Raw genomic sequence first — 26,744 nt, 5'->3', positions numbered from 1 at the left:
AATCTGATGACTAAAAAAGACTCAACAGTTTTCATTGACAAAAAGTAGACTAAAATAATTCGTTTTCTTTGACTAAAATAAGACTAAAATGCTCAGACTTTTAGTCGACTAAAACTTGCCTAAATAAAAACAGGATGAAGGTGACTAAATATGACTAAAACTAAAAAGAACATTTCACACAGGACTAAGACTAAAACTAAATAAAAAATAGCTGACGAAATTAACACTAGCTGGGAGGTGCTGCTGCCTAACATTGGTGTGTTTGTTTTATTTTGCAGGCTATGTTTACAGTGCCAGTGCTGTTTGCATGTGTACATTTGAACTTTGGGACGAGTTATAACTGGGTATATTACTTTTTGGGCCACAGTATATTATTTGACGCACCTGCCTAAGACTTTGCCTTAAAGTAAATCATCACTTTTTAAATGTAAGTAACTCAAGGAGAGTGGTCAGTGTGCCACACTCTCCTCCTACATAATGGCTGTGGATCATGTGGACTGATCATGGCATCAGGGCAACATGTCAAATGGAAACCCCTTTATCCTTAGATTAAACGCATAGTTCAAAGTCCAAAGACAGAATTGCATTTCTGACATTTGCCCTGAGCCAGAAGTCGTTTCCACAACCTGCCTTTTTGTTGAGTTCATAACAATGTCGATGAGAAATCAATTCCCATGTGGATGCAGGTATAGAGCCAGAGTCTACTTATGCTCAATGATCTGTAGAGAAAAGCGTTACAAATCTACTAAAAATCACTTCCTTTTATTTTTAGACCCAAGAAAAACTGTTCTGAAGTGAGAGCTGTAATGATCCTGTGTTGCTTTCTACTGAGGGCATGCTCCTGGAAGCATAAAAGGATATTGACCATGTCTCTGTGTCTCCATTTGTCCTTGACAAAGAGAAACTAAGAAAGGATGAACAGCAGCAAGAGTTTCCACACAGACCAATCGATAGCGTAGTGGACTTCGCCCTCATGGGGTTCATATAGAGAGGAAAGGATTGATGCAGACAGACCAGCTTAGCACACACAGTCAAATGTTATTTTTAAGAGCTTCTTTTATGCCTGTGGCAGCGTTTCGGCCAGGGGGGCGTCTTGCCATCATTTGACGCCCTTATTCAGCTCGCGACGCCCTGAACGCGAGCCGAGGGCGTCCAAAGATATTAATAATTCGAGAGAAGATCGAGAGTTTCTATCGCTTGTAATGACGAAAAGGAAAAAGGACATCCCTCTGTTGGAGGGGCAAAGGAGTCTGGTGGGATTCTTTTTGGAGTATTTTTAAGATCGTTTCCTCAATAAATATGTCAAATAAATACATTTGACATACATCATGCAGGCTCTCACCGCTGATGGTTTATTCCACCTTTCACCTTCCCTCCTGGGCAGTGGTTCCCAACCTTTTTTTCCAAGAGCCCCCCCAAATGACTCCTGTTGGAAGTTGCGCCCCCCCCCATACACACACCAAGGCCGTATTCACCATATACATTGGGGGGGACACATCCCCCCCAATATTCAGATACACTCAAAATGTCCCCCCCAATAAATAGAAACAAAAAAAAAAGTTTACATTTTTTGATTTTTAAAATTAAAATAAAATTGCTATTCTATAACTTCTTTATTTTGGTTATTTGTATACTTGAACATCTATATTTTCTGTTATTGTGAACTTCACCAAAATGATATTTCTTTTCATATGTAAATTGGTTCCTTATTTTGTACCCGGGGGTGTATTTCCCTGTTGCACGTCTGCGTCCACCTTCAGTTAGCTTGATGCTCCAAGCAGGTCAGTCATGTTTTAATTTGCCCTCCATCAGTTCTGGTATCTTTTCTAGTTAGCCCTAAAGTAATCTATATTATTTTATTTCGTAATGGTAATGTTAATGAACCCTCCGTTTAGCTTCTTTGTGTAAGTAACTTGTAGTTCTGATGTTAAAACCGAACTTTTCAGGAATAGTAGCTAACTAGCTGTGGGCTAGCTGGTTTCAGTTGTTAGCCAGGGTTTGGCGGGCTAGTGTCAGCTATGTGGAAAATGACGGTGTCGTTTTGGATGTAATCCAATAGATATTTATTCATGTGGATTATTTCTATTTTATTTTGTAATTTGTAGGGTGTGGAAAGATTTAAAACTGTGATGTGAGACACCTATGGAATACCAAAGGTGCCAGAATTAATTAAATAATAAATATTCTACAATTATTATGAAATAGTATTTCATAATCGTCAGAAGCATTTAAAAGATACTCACACGCAGGAGGTTTGCAGTGTGCATCATAGCTTGTGCTGGGTTTAGAACGCTCAGAATTGCTAATAAACATGTTTAATGATCTTATATCCAGCGCTGCTGACCCGTATTCATCACATCAGCAACTGCAGATCGCCGAGGTCAAGCTGTAAGCATGAGCAAGAGGAAGGGTGGCAGTGACATTAGACAGTTTTTTGGGCAGCCTCAGAAAAGAAAAAAAGTAAGTTAAGAGCAGTGAGAAATTGAGTATTGTTTCCAGTCAGATAGCTTGTTTACTGATAATATTTCTTCCATGTTCACTCTGGTGTGTTCAGAGTAAAGAGAGAGAGGGAGAGAGAGAATGTGAGCATGGTGACCAGACAGGGAGAGTGTGCGCTGGTGACATGGAGGTAAGTCAGAAAGGAGCTATATTGATGGTTAAGACAGAATAATGACAACATAGCAGTCTAATGTTAAAGGGGACCTATCATGCAAAATGCACCTTTGTACGTCTTTTAAACATGAATATGTGTCCCCGGTGCGTCAGGGAACTCACCAAGAGTCAGAAAACACAACCCTCTCTATTTTCCTCTGTGCCCAAATCTCTAAAAAAGGGGTTGCAACAACGGATCTGAAAAAAACGGATCCAGATTGAGCACTGTCCTGATGTCAGGACGGTGGCGCTACGGCTATTGGGCCAACTCCATCAATCAGGAGGAGACAGCCACGTGCGTTGCCGTTCTAAAGCGCTGGAGAAGCTGTAGAAGCTGTAGTACATTTAAAAGGCCAAGAGATGGTGCTGTTCTCACTGAATCCAAAATGTCAGGCTCAGTGTTAATTTGAGCGAAATGAGGAATGGCTAAAATGCATGATCTGTTTGGTATTTTGAGAAAAAAAAAGTATAAATATGCCTTATATAGGTATGGTCCTACACTATATTATTCAAATATAGCATGATAGGTCCACTTTAATGTACAGACTCCTGTGTCCCCCCATATGTATAATGTGTATCAACAGTCTTTCTAGTCAATAGTTTACTGATATTTCTTCCATGTTCACTCTGGTGTGTTCAGAGTAAAGAGAGAGAGGGAGAGAGAGAATGTGAGCATGGCGACCAGACAGGGAGAGTGTGCGCTGGTGACATGGAGGTAAGTCAGAAAGGAGCTATATTGATGGTTAAGACAGAATAATGACAACATAGCAGTCTAATGTTAATGTTAATTTAAGATGAGATCATCCTCATATGTATTTCAGATAATACCATCAAGCAGGGAGAGTGAGTTTGACAATGAGAGAGAGAGCAGCCAGGCAGGCGAAAATGAAGGTACAGGAAAGGAAGGGGAGGAGCTTGGACTTTGCCCAAATCATCCAAATGTGAAAGTCATACCCAGTCAAACCCTATCAAATAGAATACTCTACTTTCAGGAGAAGTGGTTTGAAGATCATACATGGCTCCATTACAGCCCCTCTGTAAAAGGGGTCCTCTGTTTCTATTGTGCTAAATACTTTGCAGCACAAAAGTCTAAGCTTGCGTCAAAAGCAGATTCAGCGTTTGTCAAGACTGGTTTTAACAATTGGAAGAAGGCACTGGAGAAATGTAGTGTGCATAAACACAGCCAGTGTCACAAATTAGCTGTGATGACTAGGATTCAGGAGCCAGAGCCTGTTAATGTGCAACTTTCACGTGAGCTTGAAAGACGGCAGCAACAAGCAAGAAGAAATCTGATGAAGATTGTTGAGGGTGTGAGGTACTTGGCGCGGCAAGGTCTAGCTTTTCGAGGTGATCAGAAGGAGAGTGGGAATCTAAGCCAGCTTCTAAAGTACAAGGCAACGGGCGATGCAGAGCTGACCTCCTGGCTAAAAGGTCCCCTCGATTTCACCAGTCCGGAATTGCAGAACGAACTGTTGAAGGTGATGGCCAATACAATCGTCAAAGAAATTGTGTCGGAAATAACATCAATGCCAGTGGTCCAGTTCGCAATTATCATTGATGGCACCCAAGATATATCAGGAGTTGAGCAGGAGTCAATATGTGTGCGCTCTGTAGATGCAGATCTACAACCAAAGGAAGAATTCCTGGGAATCTACCAAGTGTCATCAACAACAGGGCAAAATATAGCCAAGATGGCATGTGATGTGATGACGCGCCTACAGCTTCCTCTGTCTCAACTCCGAGGACAAACTTATGATGGTGCCGCAAACATGGCTGGACGATTGCAGGGAGTACAAGCCATTTTAAGGAAAGAACAACCGCTGGCTGTGTATTGTCACTGTGGTCCCCACTGCGTGAACTTAATTATGCAGGCTGCCTGTGGAGCCTCTCCACTAGTAAGAGATGCAATGGGTCTGGTCCATGAATTGGGGGGCTTCTTTAATCAATCTGGCAAGTTCAAGTTGATTTTCCAGAATATCGCAAAAATCAGAGCATGGTTCAACTTTCACCTCATTGAAGCCTCTCTGTCCCACCAGGTGGACTGTACGTACCCCTGCCATCCGCTCAGTTCTCAAGCAGTATGAGTCAGTGCTGATGGCCCTTGAAGAAATGGCATCATGCAGCTCACCTGAAACTTCAGCCAAGGCCAATGGTCTTCATGGAACATTTCTTAAAGGGAACACTGTGCTCGGCCTTTTAATGGCTGAAGACCTGATGGGGGATTTGGAGTGCCTGAACACCTCCCTGCAGCTTAGGAAACAGACCGTTTCAGGCATGTTGGAGGCTGTAGACCATGTCAAAACAAGCATGCAGGTCAAACGAACGGAGGAGCATTTTGATGTATTGTTCTCGAAAGCAACTGCTGTGTCAACAAAGTTGGACCTACAACCAATTCAGATCCCTCATGTCCGCAAACCTACAAAGCGTTACACGGGTCAGGCTGCAGCCCATATCCATCCCGATGCCCAGTCCTTGTACAGAGTCCAATTCTACAATGCCTTGGACACAGTGAATACTCAATTCATAGAGAGGTTTGAACAAGCTGGATTCCACAAGCTGCAGCAGCTTGAAAATGTGCTGCTACACGGAGACATGGACAAGGTGGTAGAAGAGTATCCTGAATTGAATTCAAGACTACTGCAGGTGCAGCTGGCCATGTTTGAGGCTAATTACACCTATGAAACAAGCTCAGATGTTGCTAGCATTATTCGGGAAATGGTGCCAGAGGTGAGAGGTCTCTTCGGTCAGGTGGAAGCTTTAGTAAGGCTTCTGTTGGTCGTCCCTGCCTCTTCTGCAGAGGCTGAGAGGAGTTTTAGTGCCCTGAGGAGGCTTAAGACATGGCTTAGATCATCGATGAGTCAAACAAGGCTGAATAATGTGGCCATATGTCATGTGCACCAGAAGAAACTGGACAGACTGGACCTTGAAGGAATATGCCAGTCTTTTATCAGTGCCAACGATGAGCGCAAAAAGGCTTTTGGGTCCTTTACTTGAGGGTTGGGCTTTTTGGGCGGGTGTCTGGGAGGAAGTTGGGGGTCTTTTTGATTTTGAATGAGCGGCAAGCAGCTAGTGCAAGTCGTGGCTGTAAAACAAAAGGGCAATAAAGTGTTCCTGTTTCTATTGAAATTGCGTGGCACAGACCTTTCTATGGATTGAAATGCTTTAATGTGATTATGGTTATAGTTGTACTTTATTCATCCCTAATCTCTGCCATTACAAACAACAAAACAAGAAAAGCTAAACTAGATAAAATAGGGCGATGTAATACAATGCACAATTAGACATTATGGTAAAACATTTTAACCAGTTAAGCCCCAAGCCTGTTTTTCAGGTCTCAGGCCCGAAAATGACATTCCCAGAACAATTGACTATATCTTCACTTCTAAAATGGTTAAACTAATAATCTTTTTTCTCAAAGCAATGATAAACCTGTGAGTTGGATGTAGAAAAAGTCAGAATCAATATAGATGTTTTTAAAGTAAATTCAGATTGAAAATAGTAAAAAAATGTAAATGATAGTGTCCGTGCAAAAAATAAACCATTACTTATTGTGAAAACCACTCTTGAATGATGGGATAGTAGACTAAAAGCTTTAGGAATCCAAAGTACAACATATAATAAGTACCCTGTATCAAGATTGATGCAAAACAAGTATTTACAAGGCACACCTTTATATGATCATTATAGTTATACAAAATAAGAGAATAACAGAATAACGAAATCATTCCAACTCATACTAGAGTTTAAAAAGGGAGTGATTTGTAAAATATGCATAAAGAAAAAGTAAATCTGTTCAGTTCTGTTTCAAATGGGTGTTGTTGAGATGTATCCATAGATTTAGTCCCTAATGTTGCTCTCAAAGTGCACCAGATTGATGCTTTTAACTTCAACATTTAAAAAAAAATCTTACCGGGGGAGCATGCCCCCAGACCCCCCTAGAGGAGGTTAGGTCCCCCCCCGCCCACACCCCCCGTCAAATTGTCCCACCCACATTGAGGATGCTTCCTACACCCATGCCTGAGACACAGTTTTGTGACTATTGTTGTGTTTTGCCCCCACGGGCAGGGGCATGGGGTTTAACAGGTTTTAAAGTATCCAATGTGTTAGTGATTTTTTATGTATTTTCCTTTAGAATGGCAGGAAATTAGTATTCAAATTTTTATTGAATTTTTGGTCCCCCCCAATGTAGACTCCATGAATACGGCCCTGACACACACACACACACACACACAAGGGGGGGGGGGGACGCAACAGCGGTAATTCAAGTTTCAAAGTCTCAAAAGCTACAACTACTGTCACAAACTGGATGAATGTGAAGTATTTTGTTAAAGGAGGATGAAAGCGTAATTAAGGAGCACTATTGGAGTGACTTTGATTGTTATTGGACTCAGGATTAATTTATTTGGATTCCCGCTGTATGAAGAAATTAAAGGACGCCGCAAGTGGAAACAATTCACAAAGGGATTAAAGTGTTTAAAACACATGCTCAAAGTAAGCCGGATTTTGCCGATGTGGATTCAAAAGATGTAAATAATCTACAAAATGGAGGAGATGGATCTGATCGGAGCAACTGTGACAAATAATCCAACTGAAACCGGCATGGACAATGACTATGTTTTTAAAAATGCGTTTATCCAGACAAGCCCGGTTTGGACACTTTATGGGCAGAAGAAACATTTATATTAAAGAAAGAATTATACATTTCTGTCTTTTTATGCCTTTAATACTAACTTGAAACAATTCAAGTTAGTATTAAAGGCATAAAAAGACAGAAATGTATAATTAAAATTAATTAGTCAAGAATTTTTTATATTTTATTGTAATGTAGAGAAGAGGCTTTTAGTGACAATCATGTATTGCCTTACAATTATATGTAAAAAAGTAATTTATATTATATATTTATATAGTCTAAATATGATATTTGGCCTCAAATCATCTGAGGCCTGGCGCCCCCCCTGCGATCTATGGGGGGGGCGCGCCCCCCAGGTTGGGAACCACTGCTCCTGGGGGTAAGTATATAAGCATAACTGAGATAAGGTTTGTGAGATTTCCAATGAATCTTTAATGTGCAAAGATGTTTCATTTCCCTCCAGTGACGACTCCTCTGCACTCAAGTTCAAGTGAAGTGCAATTACTTTATTTTCTCCCTGGGGCCAAGAACACATACAATACGTCTTTATTTATTTCCCGTATCATATTGACACAACACGTTTTTATCATTTTTTCTCCACCTACTGCAGCAGCACAGCTGTAAAAGATTCTCGCTGTCTTCCTCTGTTAGGAGAACCTGTTTGTAAAATGGACAAAGATACTCTTCTATCCCGAGGGATGTTGCTAATTTTGGAGCGTTGCAGGCAAAAGAAAACAAGCCGTCTCCTACATGAAAGGCTTCATACATATTTATAAGTGATGATCACAGTGGATTATTATAATCATTACACCTCTCTTCATGCGAGAAATGTAGAGCCTGCACACTTGCAGAGCTCCAAATGAGAGATGTCTTAAACCTCAGCCTTGATGCGCTGCTTCATTTATTTAGGTAAATAAGCAGAAAAAGGATTATTTTCAGACTCCATGAATAACTGTGAAGATGCCTGCCATTTTGCAGCATATTTCATCATCATCTGTGTGACGTTTGAATGAACATTTGGAGAAATGCTCTGAGAGCAGTTTGCCACAACATTTTTCGAGCTCTGTAAAATTGTTGAATTCATTAGTGACGGGAATTGATTGCATTTTATTTGTAACATTGCTATTATTGAATCTGCTTATTTGTGGATTCCCTTATTCATTTCTGATCCATTTCCTGAATGGGGAAAAGGTGGGCCTACAAAGGCTTTGAGCGTCAGTGCAGCTGAGGCAAAACACATTTGAATGTTTTTAAAAATCTACTGTTTAACAATGAACTTACAGACATTATAAAACTAATACATGAAGCCAAGTTATAGACTGTTTCTACCTCTCTGCAATTACTCCTTCTTGCAAGTTTCCAGTTTTACGCCATGGCGTCTTGAGTATTTGCGATAAGTGTGAGAAAATCATGCTGGTAATGATAAAAGGAATTGACAACATCCAAGGCATAATTTCTCAATGTCATTTGGAATGGAAGCATTTTAAGTGTACCTCTATTTTTCCCTATATTACAGACCGAGTTGAACACTAAGAAGAGTATAATGTTAGCTTTGATAAAGCCTTTTCTCTGCTTAGATAAACATTGTGATGTAATGAGTGTCCTGCTTTGCCAATTTAAGATGTTTTAAATCGGCCTTGGCCCTCAGTTCTGTTAATAGTTTTTTGACGCACTCTGAAAGAGAGCAGAAGGTAATATCTGTGTCTTCACTTTTCTGCTGGAGTTTCTATAGCACACCATCCCATACCCCTCAATTTAAAAACACTGTTGTTGATTTTGTGTGGGCCTTTCCTGACATCTAGTGGACAAGAGTGAATGTGTCATTTACTTTGAAATTTCTCTTTGGAGAGTTTTGTGCATTGAGGTGTTTTATACACCAGTGTGATTAAAACACCTGCTCTGGCTTTCACATGTCGCTCTTTCTGCCCACTTTAAGCTCTAGTTTCCAAATAGAAGTTTGCCTACAAAAACTAAAAAGAACAAAATCTGACCACAAGTGATCGCTGGTATGTCATATGTTCCTTAAGGACAGAAATATATTTGCAACATTTATGTCAATATTATCACTGTGTAATAATTTACAAACTCTTCACTGTGCTGGGAGATTCTGACTCCTGAAAATACACTTCCAAAATGTTTCCTAATTCCAGCTTGTTTGTTTAAAGAAAAGATCGCAGTATTTTCTGAAGGAGAAGTCTCCTTCTCAGACATTCTTTTAACAATAAATACTTCAGATCTTACAACTTGTCTTAGATAATTATCCAGTGTATTACCTAGTTGTTTCTGTTCAAGCATTAGGTTCAAGAAAATCACACCAAAGGGTCCTCAGCAGATGGAGTTGCTCGGTTGTCATGGAGCTGTAGATGTTTAAATAAAACAAACACTTGTTGTCCTTTGTGAATGTAAAGCTCCAAACCAGCTATTGAATGAACCATGTGGTGAGATTGCATTATGTTTCCAAATTCACAGATTAACTCGTTTTTTATATATTACACTGTATATTAATTATTTGTTTCTTTTTTTACCAATGCCTACATTACTGACTGGGTTCTGATTCAGCTCCACACAGGAAGAACACAGCTCAGGAAACACCAACAAACAAAGTCAAATGGACAGTGAGTATATATTTTGCACATATTCACTAGACGTTAAGGTGATCCACATATGAACTTGTATTGTTTATTTAAAGTATAGGGACATCATGTATATCAGTGGTTCTCAAACTTTTTCTGTCATTCCCCACTTTGAACAGGTGGGCCTTTTCAAGCCCCACCTGTTCCTCATCACTCCAATAAAATGGTAGGCCAAGCTTAAAATTGTCAAATGTATCGTTCTATAACAGGGGTCTCCAACCTTTTTATTTCAAAAAATAAAACAAGTCGTGAGCTACTTTTACTCCTCTTTTTTGTTTTTTTGCAGTGTATATATTTAGCACATTTTAACATTATTATATGCTACCTTTAACCTTTGAGTGCTGTTTGGGTCTGTGGGTTTTCAGTGTTTACTAAAATAAAATGTATGCAATTTAATTATTTTAACCTGCTTAGGTTATGGACAAATAGGTGGTGGACGTCACATCCTCTGGGTCCGGGGGCATGCACCCCCAGGAAGATTTTTTTTAAATGTTGAAGTTAAATGCATCAATCTGGTGCACTTTGAGCTAGGGCTGCTCAATTAATCGTATTTTAATCGCAATTACGATTTTGGCTTGCAACGATTATGAAAACAACATCGAAATAAAACGATTTTTTTTTTAAATAGGTTTTTCAGTTGAATTATAATTAAAGTTCAGGGTAATCAACTGTTAAAAACATACTTTTCAAATAATTTTCTTCAATAAATTGATGTTTTTCAAAGTAAATGGTTAATCGTTTTTAATGATCGTGATATCAATTATTGACCCAAATAATCGAGATTATGATTTTTGCCATAATCGAGCAGCCCTACTTTGAGCCCAACATGAATTTATGGATACAGCTCTCAACACTCAGATGAAAGGGAGCTGTATACTTTTCAATAATCCAAACATCTTTAGAATATGATCACAACAAATCATTTAAACTTGTTTATTCTTATCTTATGTTACCTAGTTAGCATTCTTTCTTTTTATTTATGCATATTTGACTAATCCCTCCCCTTTTAAACTTTTTACTGTCCTATAGTACACATTGGAATGATTTCTTACTTTATTTTTTACAACTTTATTAAATAGATAAAGGTGTACTCTCTCTCTCTCGCTCCACATTGCTTTTCTTCCCGACTGCAACGCTGTTGTGTGTGTCTGTGAGAGCCTTACCAGTGGCGAGCCTGTCTCTGAGGGCCTAAGATATTCTACAAAATAATATTGAAAAATATTAAAACAAATTATATTTTTCTTTATATATATTTTTTAAATATGTTTTTAGTAATATTTGTCATTAGTTTTACCAAAAATAACTTGATTAAATTGTATTTAAAATAACATTTCCAAAGAAATAAATCCTTTGAATCTGCCTATTCAGTTTCTGTTTGAATGTGAAGGGTTAAATGAAGGAAGCTCCTCTCTGCGAGTCTGTGAAGACAGGAGCTGATTGGACGTCCAGCTATGAATTCACAGAGGGCCAGCTATAGTAACTGAACGAGAAAGTAATGTCAAATGACAGTACAATTGACCAATCATATCTTCCCTCTAAATGGGTGGGCTTTATTATCGCGGACTTTATGACAAGTTCCGCCCGCTGTGAAACGTTTCTTGTTTCCATAGCAACAACAACTGTCAACAGCGTAAACTCGCCTTCAAAATAAAAGCATGCCAAATTACACTTAAGGCAAGGCAAGGCAAGGCAATTTATTTGTATAGCACAATTCATACATTAATGCAATTCAAAGTGCTTTACAGGATCAAACAGAGAAAACACAATACATTGAGAAGAAATACAAAACACACAAAATAATTAATTAAAAGAGAGAAAACCATGTTTAACAGTTCGAAAATTTGAACTGTAAGACATACAACTGCAACGAAATTAACAAACACAATGCAATATCCTTTTCAATTTCAAAGAACACAAATTGGGTTATCTACAGGTGTTGTTTTGTGTGGTAGAGGGTCGCTTTCATTGATGCGTTTTGCACCCCGGGCGGGCCGTTGTTTTGATATTCCACCAGTGTGGAAAAAAGAAAAAAAAGAATTTTATTTTTTATTTTTTAATTATTATTCTTTTTTTCGCGACCCACCATTCACATCTCTGCGCCCCACCAGTGGGGCGCACCCCACACTTTGAGAAACGCTGATGTATAGGGACAAAACCATAGAGGACAAAACACCTCCTGACCTCGTCCAGTTCAATCTGGTTACCATGAACTTTGGATGTGGTGACATTGGAACTGTGCAAAAAGTCAAATCCACACATCAAGTCATCCAAAAAAGGTCACGCTGATCAAGAGCCAAAAGCCTTTTCTCTCACTCTTCAATACAATATTTCTGCTTTTCATCAGGAGTTTGAATATTATGTTGAATGTACATACATTAACATTAAAATGTATTGCTACATTTATATTCTGTTTAACATATTGTCACCATAGCTGGTCAATTTGCTGATCTTTTTTTAATACATTTTTTTAAGAATGTATGTTGTGCACCCATTTAATAGCAATATTAGGGGAATGCTAATGTTAAGATATCATTAATGCACACTTCATGAATAGGTGTAATCAATTCAAGATAGTTTGATGAATATGACTTAATGAGCCAAACTTAAAGAAAATATAAATAATTTTAGGATAAGAATATAAAAAAATTCTGCCATGACTCCTCCAACACGGCGGCTTTAAACTATCACAGGTCACAATCACCTGTAGTTTGGGACATTTGTTCCACATCAAATAAAAAAGAAATTAATTCTTGCATCATAAACTTTCTCGATATCTTGTGGTTGGCTCACCAAAATCGGACCACACTAATGTTGATTGGAAGCAAACCAAGACCCTCCTTTTTTAGGCGGTCTCTGTTCAGTTGTTTGAGCTGTTGTGTCTGTGAATTGATAAAAACTTGGCAGGAATACAACAGTTACACAACAAAGCCAAACTCAGCAAGCGTCCCCAGGTTAAGGAACACACTCACAAAGTAAACATGTGCACTTCAGATATAAAATATCTGTCTCTATAGCTACACCACCTACTCACTGCAGAGAAAGGTCTGCCAGCCTCAATGTGTAGGTATGATGAACCCTATACACTTCACTAACTAAGATATCTAATTATTTCTCACTAATTCTCTATCACACTGCCAGACTCCTAAATCGTTCAGTATCCTGCAGAGCATATGAATTGATTAACAACCTTTTTTAAATTTCAGGGATTTATAAGTTGTAAATGTGTCGGTTATTAAAGGTACATTTAATATTTTTATATAAATATAGGTTATTAGCCATTGAAACAACTATTGAGTTGCCAGGTAAATTGAAAATACTTGTTTTTTGTAATCAATCAATGACTTATATATACGTGTATGATTGACGTGCTCACTTTTCATGATGGCTACTAGAAAGTTAGACAATACGCATAACTTTTTTAACATGTTTAAGGTTTATTAACTTTTATTATAACTCAATGGTCTTAGCCAGGGCCGGTCCTTAGCATTGGCGTTATAGATATTCGCCTAGGGCGCCAGATCTGGGGAGGTGCTGCGCTGGCAGCTCTGGGAGGGGGAAAAACGTTTTTGACCGTTGGTGCTCATCCTAATTTTCGGCCTTGATGTAACAATATTCATAATTAAGTAAAGGTAACACCCTTTTCACCCTGGTTACACTTTTCATTTTCCCTGTACGATGGGTGCTGTAAGTGATGAAAGTGGGGGATGTTGGCTTATCTGGCGCCCGCAGCTCACAGCCAAAGTGCGAGTGAGCGTGGGAGTGAGGTACCGGCGCTGTTGTTATTAACACCTGGTGCTACGGATATAAGAAGATGATTTTACAACAAAGGTGGAGGGGAGCTCTCTCCTGACAGAATGAGAGGCTGATTACTACAGCTCAGTGAGATAAAGGACTGAGTGTTTAGATAGTTAACTTTAGTCTAAGTTATCTCAGTGGGTCTCAAACGTTTTGATCACAATTTATGTAAACACATATTTCCAAGGCACTCCTTTATAATTATTGGGATAAACAGGTTTGAAATAATTTCAATGTATACTATAGGACCGTAAACCAAAAATATCGTTTAAAACTGGAGAAATAAAAATGTGCATTACTAAATAAATGTTAACTAGCTAAAATAAGATATGAATGAACAACACAAATAAAATAAGTTACAGTTACGTATTCTTTATATATTTCTATAGGTGGCGGGGGCGCCAGCTAAAATCTCGCCTAGGGCATCAAATTGGCTCGAGCCGGCCCTGGTTTTAGCAGGTTTAGTGGTCAACTGATGACGGATCTTTCACAACCGCAACCCAAATGTACCTTTTTAAAAAAAAAAAAGGGTGTAGCCTAACACTTTCATTCCAATAATGCTTTTCACTATCACCTCATTTGGTGTAACACTCATTTCAACAAACATGAATGTTTTATCAAAACTAAACTAAACGATGCACCGGTCGCCTCCTACCTCGCGAGGACATCAGGAAGTTGTTTTGCATCTCCATTTAAAGAGCCTGTGACACGGTTTTCCCCCATCATCCAAACCCATCAATTTGAGTACATATTGTCCCCTTGAAAACCGTTACTGAACTGATTTTGGATATTTGTACTTTGATAACCATTAATCTGCCCTTCAATGTTGACAATTTTCTGGATCTTCTCACGGATTCTTCAAGTCCCGCCAAATGATGGGTGACGTCATTGCGGGCACAGCGCTCCAGCTGCACCGTCCAGGATCCCAGCATCTGCATGTAAACCTTTATATATATACAGTCAGATGTAAACGCACGACGGCGCACACAGCAGCAAGCTCAGACAGCGATGACAGGTTAATGTTGAACGTGTCTGAGAGCTCATATGAGGCTGAAGGATCGGTTTATGTTGTATCTGTTAGAAGTTTAGGAATGAGGTGCGTCAATATAGGCGATCATATGGTCATGTAGCCAGTGGTGGAATGGGACTACAAATCATCCCGGGACTCTCGACCGGCCCACTTCGGTACCGCTAGTAAATTGTCAACGGGGGGAGTGGGGGATGTCAGGGGCGGCGGGTGCTGTAGATAGTAAATGTAAATATGTGAATATTTGTGTCACTGCATCCTGGTAAAATACAAATATAATGTATAATGTCTGTGTCTTTGACATTAGCGCTGCTAGCCACCTGTGCCCTGTACTACGAAGCCAGTTCAACAGACCCTGGATATGTTTGAGTAACAAACAAACTAACAACAACAAACTAACAAACGAGATCTCGCTAAGCGGTCCTACGACGCTGGTTATCAACTCGGTAAATCAAGCCAGGGTTTCTCTCTCCAGCTGAGAGCGCGTTCACGTCTAAGACATGAGTGGATCTGACTTTAATTACATTTGTCTCGAGTGTTTCGTCAACATAATGTGTTAAATAATACTTCTGCATACAGTCTGTGACACTGAGTGTTGCACGGCCAGATGAGGCTGGAGAAGCTGACTCAGATAAGGAAATATATGATATATTATGATATTATATGATCGATGATCTGATTGATGATGTAATATGAATGATAAGTGCGACACGTCGGCGGCTTCTCTGCATACGGCAGTTTAAACTGTATTTTCTTTATCCTATAATATGACTTGAGAGATTTAAACTCCGCACACTGAGTTGATCTCTTTTCTATAGACGCCGGAGGCGAGCAGCGTCAAGTAAAAGAAGTTATTTAGCCTTCTCAAACCTGAGCCTCACGCGCCGCCTATGGGGGATGTGCTAGTTACTTATCCGACCGGCCCACTTCGGTACCGCGGCCCATCGGGATTCGTCCCGATGGCCAGTCCGCCACTGCACCCAGCCCACGTAAACTGTCAACGGGGGAGCCTCGCTGCGGGGAAACGGTGGACCTAGTGTCCCGATCGGAGTGGGAATAATAATAAGAATCCGTGCATTTTATCCATTAATTTCCCCAACATTGTGGTAAAAAAAACACACGTTTAATCCATGTTGTTGGTGTACTACAACTACAAAAAGCATCTGTTTGTTTTCTCATCAGGAAATGCAGACCGGCTCAAACAAACGATTTTTAATCATCATCCTCAAGATCATTTAATGTATCATATGTTCGCCGAATTGACATGAAAGCACTAATAAATGTAGTTTCATCCACTTGAGTTTACAACCACAAAAATAATCGATTTGTTTTTATATCACATCCGACGGGAGGAAATTCAGCAGCTCTGTTGGAGTTTACCGGACCAGGTCCGTCCTCCGCGCAGATCGTTTGGATATGGCCAGAGCGGGGTCGCCGTCCGGATCTGCCGATGACCTTTCTTAGTTCTGAGGGGAAAGGAATTGTGTCCTAGACACTATTCTCTGTTAGCTGTACAAAAACTAGACTTTGCACTCCAATGAATTGTTTCTACAAATAAGCACTTTATTACACAGTTCAACAAAGATATATCAATCCGTACTATACCACAAAGCGCTTTGGACTCCTTCTTGAGTTCCCACCGTGACAGGCTCGTCAGTGTGAGGTCCCAGTTGAAGTGAGTCCCGAATTCTGAATATATCTTGTTCTTTATAGTGTTTGCTGTGAAGCCCCCACCTTTGGTGCTCTCTGTGCTGCAGTCTGCCTTTTCTGCCCAGCAACACACAGTTTTAGCTAAGGTCAGGCCAGGGCCATACTCCCTTTTTCTAATTACCTGTTTTAACTGGTTTTCTCACAAGACAGTTGCGTCTGGTGAGGATCAGGGCCCCACATCTCGTCCTTGAAGATAACAGGAGGTAGCCGGCCAGCCAGCAGTAAACTTTAACAGCAGTAAATTTAAACACGTTATTTTTCCACTCGGACAGCTCAAGGTTTCCTATAACAGGATTTACTATATCTTATATTCACAGTTACTTTTTCCTTATCTTCATCCTTCAGCTCTCACTCCCGATTTTTAATCCTAATGTAATCATCATCTTCACCACGATCATTTATGTTTATGTCGCCGAATTGACATGAAAGCACTGACAAATATGAATATACTGTAGTCAACTTCATTAAAACGTTATTAACGTTCCTAATCTCAGTAATTCACCATTTCTACGCATGACAACACACTTTGTCCATGTTTGGCCCTCGAAGCGTTCCCGCATTGACGTCACTTCCGGCTTCCCCCAAAACTTCAAAATGAGTCGAAGGAATTTCCCCGCGATGTTCGAAATTATTGATATTTAACGGAACGGTATCGCTTTTTCTTTTTTAAACTGACGGTTCGAGATTACTAGTAGCCCAATATTTCATTGCACAACAGTTGTTGGGATGCTGTCACAGGCTCTTTAAACTACAGTGTTGCGGGGTGGCTGCTCAGCACCTCTCTCTACCTTAGCAGCGCGAGGGCTTTCAGCTGAGGCAATGTTGCGCACGCGGCGGATGCCACGGACGGTTCCTGCTTGTCAGCTAAAACGGCGGCGCAGTGATCTCGGAGCGAGCCACGGAGGGGTCCCGTACACACACCACCTCAAAATCCATCCGGAACCTCCATCGCGAGTGAACATCACTGACTTTTCTGTGGCTGACAAAACTCTTCGATGTGTTTTGGGGGTTAGGCGCACACGCTGTCAGAGGAATAAACGTGCCTCTGATAGACCAGTGAGCCTGAGGTCCCCCCCCCATTTCCTTCCCCTAACCTTACGTTGGGCGCGTCCTAAATGATCCACCTGGCGACCATCTCCTCGCATGCCGTTATTTAAAGAGCACCCACACGCGCTGAAACCCTCAGTCAAAGAGTGGTTACACACTGTAGTAACCCTATTGTAATAACTGGTTATTGCAAGACTACATTGGAAGAAAATAAACATTTTGCAAGAAGTTGAAATCAACCAAAGATCAACATGATGGGTACGAGGCGAGCTGTAAATATGTTTTTTTTTAATTCATGTATACACTTAATTGTATGTGTATTTAAGCCTGATGCAGCTTTTGGCTGTGTTGGAGCTGCCTCATGTTGTTTTTTGCTCAGCGAGTGAAAGTAATCCTGCTGGAATGTGTCAGTGCTTTGAGCGAGGTTTTCAGAAGTCAAATCAGCCCTACAGCTTTTGTCTGATCAAATGTTAATAGTACATTACATTACATGTTACTTGTTAGACGCTTTTATCCAAAGCGACTTACATACTCAATACTGTGGGCAATCCCCACAGGAGCAATTTGGGGTGAAGTGTCTTGCCCAGGGACACTACGACATGCTGACTTCAGTGGGGTTTGAACCTGTTCCGAACACCTATGCACCCACTGCATCACACGCCTAGTACTCTAGTTAGTAGGGTGTAACCAGGTAGTAGACTGTGAAGGCATTTACTTTACCTCAGTTCTCATTTTCTCCCTGGAGGATTGGAAGTTAGTGCAATACTGTGCTTGTTGGCAGCTTCAAAACACAGGATTTAAGGGATGTCTGGTACAACAAAAGAAGTTTAAAATAAGAAGAACTTGATATTTTAAAGTTTGTTTATAAGTGTTTCTACACTTGGACGAGTGGTTAATCTGTCTTTAAAACATTTTAAAAGTCATCTATTAACGTACATCTCTTTAAAATGTTACATTCAAATTGAATGAATATATGGTTGGACTCTGTTCTTTCTGCTTTTGTTGCACATTTGATGTGTTATATAATTGAGTTAAACATATTGATTATGTGTTTTTCTATGCAATAGATTCACAGGTAGGGTTTTTTGACCTCTGCCACATATTCCAGAGTTGGTGTAGTAGCCTTGTTATCTTTTTTTTGACCAAGCCTCCTGTAATAACAAATATTGTGTAAGTCGCTCTAGCACCTACTGTAAATCTGATCACCTGTGTGCTTCTCAGCTCGTAACAACATGACAGAGTTTTGGGAAGAGCACTCGAAGGATGGCACAGTGGAGGAGATGATGCTGGACTCTCGTGCCAAGGAGCTGACTCAGCATGAGCTGCCCGAGATCCTATCGCTGCTGCCCTGCCTGACCGGATCCAGAGTGCTGGAGCTGGGAGCTGGCATCGGGTGAGAACACAGCTGCATTACGGCTGTTAGTAGAAGTGGATGTGTGTGAGCGAGGATTTTAGGATCTATATGTAATTTATGCCTGTCAACAAAGGTTATGCTCAAATGCATGTGACTAGATTTATGTTGTGTTCAAAAATAAACTTAAAGGTCACCTATTATGCAAAATCCACTTTTTCCTGTTTTTTATACACAAACATGTGTCCCCTCTGTGTAAAGAGATTCTGAAAGTTTCCGGGAAAAAAATGTACTCCCTTTTTGTCCTGATCCATTTATATAAAAACCGATTTTGGCCACTTTATGATGTCATAACGAGTGTTTGTCTTGTGTAACCATTAGCCAATAACCAACCAAGGTAACCCCCCCCCCACACCTTATCACCTGAATCTCCACCTAGAGCACCATCGTGTCTTTTTTAATTTATTTTCATCTAAAGTAACAGACAGAGAATCAGCACTTTTGAAACATAGAGAACATAAAATAAACATAACAGAGGGGTTTATGGGATGCCACAATATATGATCTGTTTGGTATTTCGAGGCCAAACAATTCAGAGACATGTTTTGTATATATCTCAGGCCTATAATAAAGTAATGGAAAACAGTATAATAGGGGACCTTTAAATTGTGGTTGTGCATTTAAGATGAGCTATAAAGAGATTTATACTGGTGTGTCTCTACAGTCGCTACACAAGCCCCCTGCTGACCCTGGCTGGCCATGTGACGGCTGTGGACTTCATGGAAAGCTTTGTGGAGAGGAACAGGCAGGACAATGGTCACCATAGTAACGCTACCTTCCTGCAAGCTGACGTCACAAAGCTGGATATGCCCAAAAACAGGTTTGTGTTAAGATATCTATAGATACGCATAGATAGAGATATACATTTTGTATATTCAACGTTAAACCATGCAGTGCTCTAGAGTTGGCAAAATAAAGGACCTTCTTTTTTTTCTTCGCAAGTTTAAGTCAATGGAAAAAAAGTATCTTTGGGATTAATGGCATCACGTGACAGACACGCATGTCGCGCCATGTTGACATTTGTGATTTTTACTGAGTATCTCTACAAATGTTGAAAGAAAATGAGTACAGACATCTATGACTCCCCTCAGTAGGAATTATACAAGTTTGGGTGATCCCCTTAGTTGTTATTTAGCGCCATCTACCTTCTTATGGCTGCAAGATTATACATACTGTAGGATATTCTTGAACTCTGCACTGAAGCTTTTTTAACATAATTTAATCTATCAATTTATTGTTCTCCTTAGCATTGACTTCATCTTCTCCAACTGGCTGCTGATGTACCTGACTGACGAGGAGCTTCAGTCCTTCACAGAGAAGATGATGGGCTGGCTGCGGCCTGGTGGCTTGCTCTTCTTCAGAGAATCCTGCAACCACCGGTCAGGTACTGAGCCAACATTACAACAACCACATCTCTCTTTCATTAGAACTTATTAAATAGCAACTCAAGGCCCTGAGTTAAAGTGACTTAACAACAGCTGAGGGGCACATATTTAAACCTAAGACACATACAGTACATGTCTGTAGCTGCTATCTTTGTTTTGCCTTTACTTGTGTTTTTCAATTTATTTTAAAAACTACTTAATATGCAGTGATACTATATTAATGAGACCACAACAGTATGTTTACAACAGGTTCTCAAATGAATCAGCAAATCCCAAACAAGAACCTGAACTGAATCATTTCTGAAGAAACTGAATCTCAATCAAGAAATTGCAATACAGAAATATAAATCTTTATTTGATTATGAATGTTCAGCCACAGCAGTCAATATATAATAAATATAATAAGGAATAGGATCTGTTTTAACTTGTTACTTTCTACCAAGGTGACTTCAAGAGGGACTTCGACCCCACCTGCTACCGCACTGAAGCACAATACAACCACCTCATGAGATCGATGGAAGTGGATGTCCAAGAGAGCGGCCAAAAGTTTGGTTTCGACATTGTGTTGAAAAAGAAAGTTCAGACCTATGTTCAGGTAGAGTCATTTAGGGTTATCTATAACTTAAGGTATAAAGTAGGACATAACAGCGAGTGATGTAGGTGTGAGGATTTGTAGTTAACCATCTTCATCCTGCTTTTTACATCCTGCCTCTATCTCCATCCTTTTCTGTCCTCGTCCTCCACTTTTCCAGATTAAAAACAATCAAAATCAGATCTGCTGGCTTCTGGAGAAGGTTCCCCGCTCCCCAGGCACCCAGAACGGATTCAACACCTTCCAGCAGTTCCTGGACAACCAGCAGTACTCCAACCGCAGCATCCTGCGATACGAAAAGATGTTCGGGGCAGGATACGTCAGCACAGGCGGGCTCAGCACCACCAAGGTAGGACAAGTCAGGAAATTAAAACCAAAATCTGAAATCTTATGCACGTTGTTACAGTAAAAGTGCAGATAAAAAGACAAATAGAATTGAGTACAGCTCGCATTGTAAATAGGTAGCAGTATTATGAAGTATGTGAAAATATGAGGTGACTGAAGTAGCATCCAGTTATAAGTAACAATACTAAACTGTACAAAAGTTTAATTTGCACATGAGCATTGGTGTTGTACAACAGTTTTTATAGTTATAGGGAAAAAGAGACATGGGCTGGAACGAATAAATTGGTACTTTTTTATAGAAAGAAAGGAGAACGTTAACTTAAAAGCCCAGCAAATAAATGAATATTGTGACTGAAGATGATAATGTTAGACATGTTAGACATTAGCATTTAGCTCAAAGCACTGCTATTCTTAAGTGCAACCTCACATAATTTAAAAAGGCTTCTGTAAACTCTTTGCTGTCAAACCAATGCTACAAATGACCTTCAGCAGACACAGAACCAGCGTCTATCACAGCAGCTTTATCAGCGGATACTCCTACTTTCCTTCCTGCTATAAATGCTAACCCTGATCTCTTAAGGTTTTGATTAAGTAAACAATGTTTCTGTTGTGTTGACAGGAGTTTGTGGACCTGCTGAACCTGAAGCCCGGACAGAAGGTTCTAGATGTTGGCTGTGGCATTGGTGGAGGAGACTTCTACATGGCTAAGGTAAGAGCCGAGGAATATGGCATAGTAAGTGTGACAGTAATAATTATAGTAGAGGGATTGTAAATGGATTCTAGTGATTGAAAAGACTATAATGATGTCAATGATGTTTATTTTAGAACTTTGGAGTGGAAGTGCTTGGCTTGGACCTTTCCGACAACATGGTGGACACCGCCATGGAGAGGGCCATCACTGAGAAGCTGCCTTCAGTGCGTCTAACTGTTCCGTTATCCTATTGTTTTAAATACCACAGATAATATTCCTCTTGTGTGTTTGCTTTTTTATCAGTAATTGCATGCGCTCCTCCACAGGTCCAGTTTGAGGTGGCTGATGCCACCAAGAGGTCGTTCCCAGATGCTTCCTTTGATGTGATCTACAGCAGGGACACAATCCTGCACATAGATGACAAACTGACCCTCTTCAAAAGCTTCCATGTGAGCATTTTCTCATATTTACAGGACAGCATTTAATTGATTTCAAAACCTATGAGGAAGTCGGGCAAAGCTTGAAACACATGAAGAAAATAAATAAAAGCAACATTTTTGTGATGAAACGAGTGCCTTTAACGCGACTTCTTGATCAATCTGTGCTGCCTTTCTTTTTAATGATCAGTCTACTTTGTGCACAGTCATGGTTAAAGCCGGGTGGAAAGTTGCTAATCAGCGATTACTGCTGTGGGGAGAAGTCCTGGACCCCAGCGTTCCAGGCCTACGTCAAACAGAGAGGCTATGTCCTACACACACCTTCACAGTATGGCAAGGTAAATATACAGTAGAGCATAATTATTTAATACCTTGAAAAAGATAAACACTGCCCTATTGTTGGGTTGCAAGAATTATGAATACAGAAATGTTAGGCAGAATATACAAGCATTGCATAAGCTCTGTCAATCAGATAGCACTGACAAGTACAGCTTTGACCTGTAAAAGGTGCTCGTCTGTCCTCACTATGCAGCAGAAAACTCTGCAACATAAGCAAAATGCACTTAAAGCTGTCAGTCGTTAATTTGTCCCTAAAGCCATGAAAGAACAAATTGTCTTTAGTGAAAGATAAACACAAAATGCAATGTTTTCATGTCTCTTTCTCCTAGATTCCAGTCATCTCTGTGCTGTTGGCTGTCTAATAAATTCATCAAATTCCTAGCTATTGAGCTAGAACACAATCGAACAAGAATGTTCCTTTTACTGTTTAACGATGGCCTGTTCACATGAAACAAGTGTAGATCTTCAGCTATTGGTTGCATACTTCCAAAATAATGTCGTCAGTTTTGCCAAGCCCCAAGACAAGCCTGTCATTAGAAAGATTTGTGCACAATAGTTGTTGTGCAAAAGGTAGTCAACTGCTTTTATGTACTCTGTGGATATGTTGCTAATGTATTACTAATGTCCATCCGCTATTTGTGCCGTGCCATTTATGCTTTCCCCTCTCTGTCTCTACTTGTTGTAGTTCATCCAGGAAGCTGGTTTCTGCAACGTTCGCTCTGAAGACCGAACAGCCCAGTTCATGCAGGTGATAAAGACAGAGCTGCAGAGAGCAGAGCTCATCAGAGATGAATTCATGCAGGTAAGCATGCACAACCTTTCAACCCAATGTCACCCACTGAACCGAAATTCCTCTCTTAATCCTTTGACTGCTCATCATACCTGTCTCTGTGGCCTCCAGGAATTTTCTGAAGAGGACTATTTGGCAATAGTAAAAGGATGGAGAGAAAAACTAGAGCGTTCCAACAGCGGAGACCAACGATGGGGACTCTTTTATGCAACAAAGGATTGAGTGATGGAACTAAGAAATTATAAGATAATAAAAGAGGAATGTTTCTTTCCTTATTTACTTTTTGACTATGATTTTGTCTTTTTTGGTTTATTGCTTGTTTAGGAAAAAAGCTTTTAACGATTAAATTGTTACAGTAAGAAAAACAGTGCAGTGTTTGTTAAACCTGGCCATGTGCTTTGTGAGCAGTTAAAAAAATAACAAGAAAAAGATGAGTAAAGTGTCGCACACTTTTGGCTGTCTATGGAGACCGAGTTCCCCCACCTCCGTTCAGCGGGCCGTTTCCACGCAGCGAGGCTCCCCCTCCCCCGTTGACAAGAGTTGTTAATTTAGCAATGCCTTAGCTTGAAGAACAGGGACACAACTAATGACAATAGCATATGGTGGTATATTATTTCAATACAATACAATATACAATAATACAATACAATACAATTGTATATTATTTAGATATTCACACCTTTATCAGAAGAACCAAACCAACATAAAATTATCTCACATACCTCATTCACACCAACGGTGTTTCAGGGCCGGTTCGGAGCTGGAGCTTGAAAAGCACCGGGTTTTACTCTTCACACCACAGCGGAGCAGCCTCTTAGCTCCGGAATCCGGTTCGTTTCAAGCACCAAAAAATTGTCCGGCTAGAGCAAAAGCACCGCATACGTCACGCTTGCTTTGAGGCGTTGAGCCCGCGTTTTATCCAGTTTGTACACAACGATGGAGAAACTTAACAAGCAGCAGTGGTCCACTGAAGAGACGAGCTACCTACTGGGAATCTGGTCTTCCGAAGAGGTACAGAGGAAGCTGGAGCACAATCGGCCATTGTTGTTGTTGTCGGTGTGAGCTGTGAGGGGTTTCCTGTATTTTGAAATATATTACCACAGCACGGTGCGCTGAGTTCTTGTAGTCGAAAAAAGCCCTAGAAGAACAACTTGGTGTGGTGTGGAGGGGATGTAGGAAGCAGGGGCAGGTGGGGAGAGATGGGGCTTCAAGGTTCAAGGTTATTTTTGTTTTAAATGTGTCTTGGAGATAAGGACTAGCTGCACACAATAAAATACAGTAGCCTATAACACAAAACCAATAAGACACACGGTGACACATGTGCAACACCTCACATTCAACAAGCATCACCTAAAATGGCCAAATCCAATTAACCACTTAAACCCTCTGTTCTTAGAGAATCGGATTCGAGTTGCAACTGTACTTTGAAGCAAAAAATACTGGACTAGGGGAACCAAAGGGAAGTAACAAAATACAAAACAACCGGGCAAATGAAAAAAGGAGAGGAAACCGGTTTGTGAAGCCACAAGATGGTCTTTTAATAAATCAAAGAAATCATGTTACATGTTCATTACTGCCAAGTGATAGCTTGTAAAATTATGTTTGATGCCACACCAACAATCAATCATCGTCCAGCCTGCTCCAAATAAGGGCAAAGAGGCGGGACCTGCTGCCACCGAGCTGGAAGTTCCAGAGCTAGCTGAAGCTACCAAGCTAAGCTAACATGCTCCCATCTGCACACTGCCGTCGCATTTTACGTTTCTAAGGTAAGCGGACATGAAACTATTCAGCAAAACTATAAATAATAATCTAAGTTGAGTTTTTAGCATAATACTTCAGAATCTTAAAATCTCTTAACGTTTGTATGCAATTGTGCTAAATGCAACACTGGAATCAAACAAATATTAATATGTTTGCATGACATTAGTTATTTATTTTGATATCACTTAACTATACGTTTTATACATTTAAGTCAAGCTAAGGTACATGTTATGGTAGCTAGTTTGTGCTCTTACCTGTGAGGCCTCCTCCAAACAGCATAATAACCAGACTGTATCATTAAAACTAAGTACCAGTTCTAGATCCTTGACTTTAGACAAACAATTCAAAAGACAAAATGTATTTAAAGACCAATCTTTATTTGAATGTGCCTCTTAACCTGAGATATTAGTTATACAGTAATAGTATTGACAATCTAAAAAAACTGAGCAACTCAACAGTCAACTTTATATTTCTTATTGTCTAAACAAAGCAGTGGTTCTCAAATGGGAGTACGCGGACCCCTAGGGGTATGTTGGAGTACTGCAGGGGGTACGTGAGATTTATTTTATGTTAATGAAAAAAACAACATAAGTAATGCATTTACACAAACTACTAATAGTAGATGAACTACTTTCTTCAAAAGTGTACAGTAATTCTGGATAATAAAATGGGAACAATAAACGGGGTGCTCTCTTTTCCTCTCCCTCTCCTGACAGCCCGTCAGTCTCGTGCAGCTCGCTGAACCTGTAATAAGTGACCCGACAGTAAAGAATAAATATATTTATAACTAGTTTAGCTAGTTCCAGAGTAGATGAACTAGCTAAGTGTGTCTAACTCTTAGTGTATTTTGCTCAGCTCAATGGTCCGTCACAGCGGCGGAGCTGTGATAATGCAGAGCTGCGTGTTCTCCGTAAGCAGCAGCAGCTGATCTGATCTCTCTCTCTCGCGTCCGGTTATACTTCACTCACGTCTTTGTCCAAATCTATCAGATCTAGCTAGTTCTAGTTAAATATATGACTGCCTACTTTTCAAAGGACCTAAACAATAAGCGTGTGGCCGCAACGGCGTGTGGCCGCAAAGTTTAGCGCAGCATTATGCATATGTTTATGAGTCAAAATCCCATGCTCATAAAATGCTCATATCTTTTTCTCTTCATTCCCCACGCCCCAAAATAAATAAATATACAAATATACAAATTTTAGGAAAAGTAACGAAGTTTGAACAGTGTGGGTTTTATATTAACAGAGTTACACATTTCAAAACGCAAAGTGTAATAACTGCAGTTTGCCTCCCTGTCAGAATGACAAAGATCCTCAGTGAAGCACAAGCCCATGTTTCTCACTATATTGTAAGAACAACTTATTAAAAAAAGATCAGTTCAACGCAACTAATGTCGTCTTAGTGTTATTGCATGATGTTAAAATTGGTTTGCCATGAATTTAGTGATGGATTGTAAACATTTTAAATGTAGCATTTAAGTGTTTCTCAGTTACAAGGCT

At 40.0% G+C, this 26,744-nt stretch overlaps 1 protein-coding gene across 5 annotated transcripts in view; it reads left to right on the top strand.

Moving 5' to 3' along the window:
* The window catches only part of pmt (phosphoethanolamine methyltransferase), a 69,980-nt gene extending 46,203 nt beyond the window's left edge, over window positions 1-23,777 (top strand). Inside the window, exons 1-13 of one of the 5 annotated variants that reach the window (XM_034093671.2) lie at window positions 3,163-3,367; window positions 9,842-9,897; window positions 18,716-18,887; window positions 19,570-19,725; window positions 20,153-20,289; window positions 20,734-20,885; window positions 21,043-21,231; window positions 21,847-21,936; window positions 22,053-22,142; window positions 22,245-22,367; window positions 22,562-22,693; window positions 23,380-23,496; window positions 23,596-23,777. In XM_034093671.2, coding sequence (XP_033949562.1) covers window positions 3,327-3,367; window positions 9,842-9,897; window positions 18,716-18,887; window positions 19,570-19,725; window positions 20,153-20,289; window positions 20,734-20,885; window positions 21,043-21,231; window positions 21,847-21,936; window positions 22,053-22,142; window positions 22,245-22,367; window positions 22,562-22,693; window positions 23,380-23,496; window positions 23,596-23,706 — 1,566 coding nt within the window. In that variant the 5' untranslated portion in view covers window positions 3,163-3,326 and the 3' untranslated portion in view covers window positions 23,707-23,777. Of the gene's footprint in view, window positions 1-3,162; window positions 3,368-9,700; window positions 9,721-9,841; window positions 9,898-17,598; window positions 17,767-18,715; window positions 18,888-19,569; window positions 19,726-20,152; window positions 20,290-20,733; window positions 20,886-21,042; window positions 21,232-21,846; window positions 21,937-22,052; window positions 22,143-22,244; window positions 22,368-22,561; window positions 22,694-23,379; window positions 23,497-23,595 lie in introns of those variants that run through there. The other 4 variants (XM_034093672.2, XM_034093670.2, XM_034093674.2 and 1 more) reach the window with 4 other exon arrangements.
* Window positions 23,778-26,744: the final 2,967 nt, after the last annotated feature.

This window comes from Pseudochaenichthys georgianus, chromosome 10, assembly GCF_902827115.2.
Source record: "Pseudochaenichthys georgianus chromosome 10, fPseGeo1.2, whole genome shotgun sequence".
Classification (NCBI taxonomy): Eukaryota; Metazoa; Chordata; class Actinopteri; order Perciformes; family Channichthyidae; genus Pseudochaenichthys; species Pseudochaenichthys georgianus.
The sequence above is the reverse complement of the archived record's forward strand: the minus strand, read 5'-3'. Positions and strand labels throughout refer to the sequence as shown.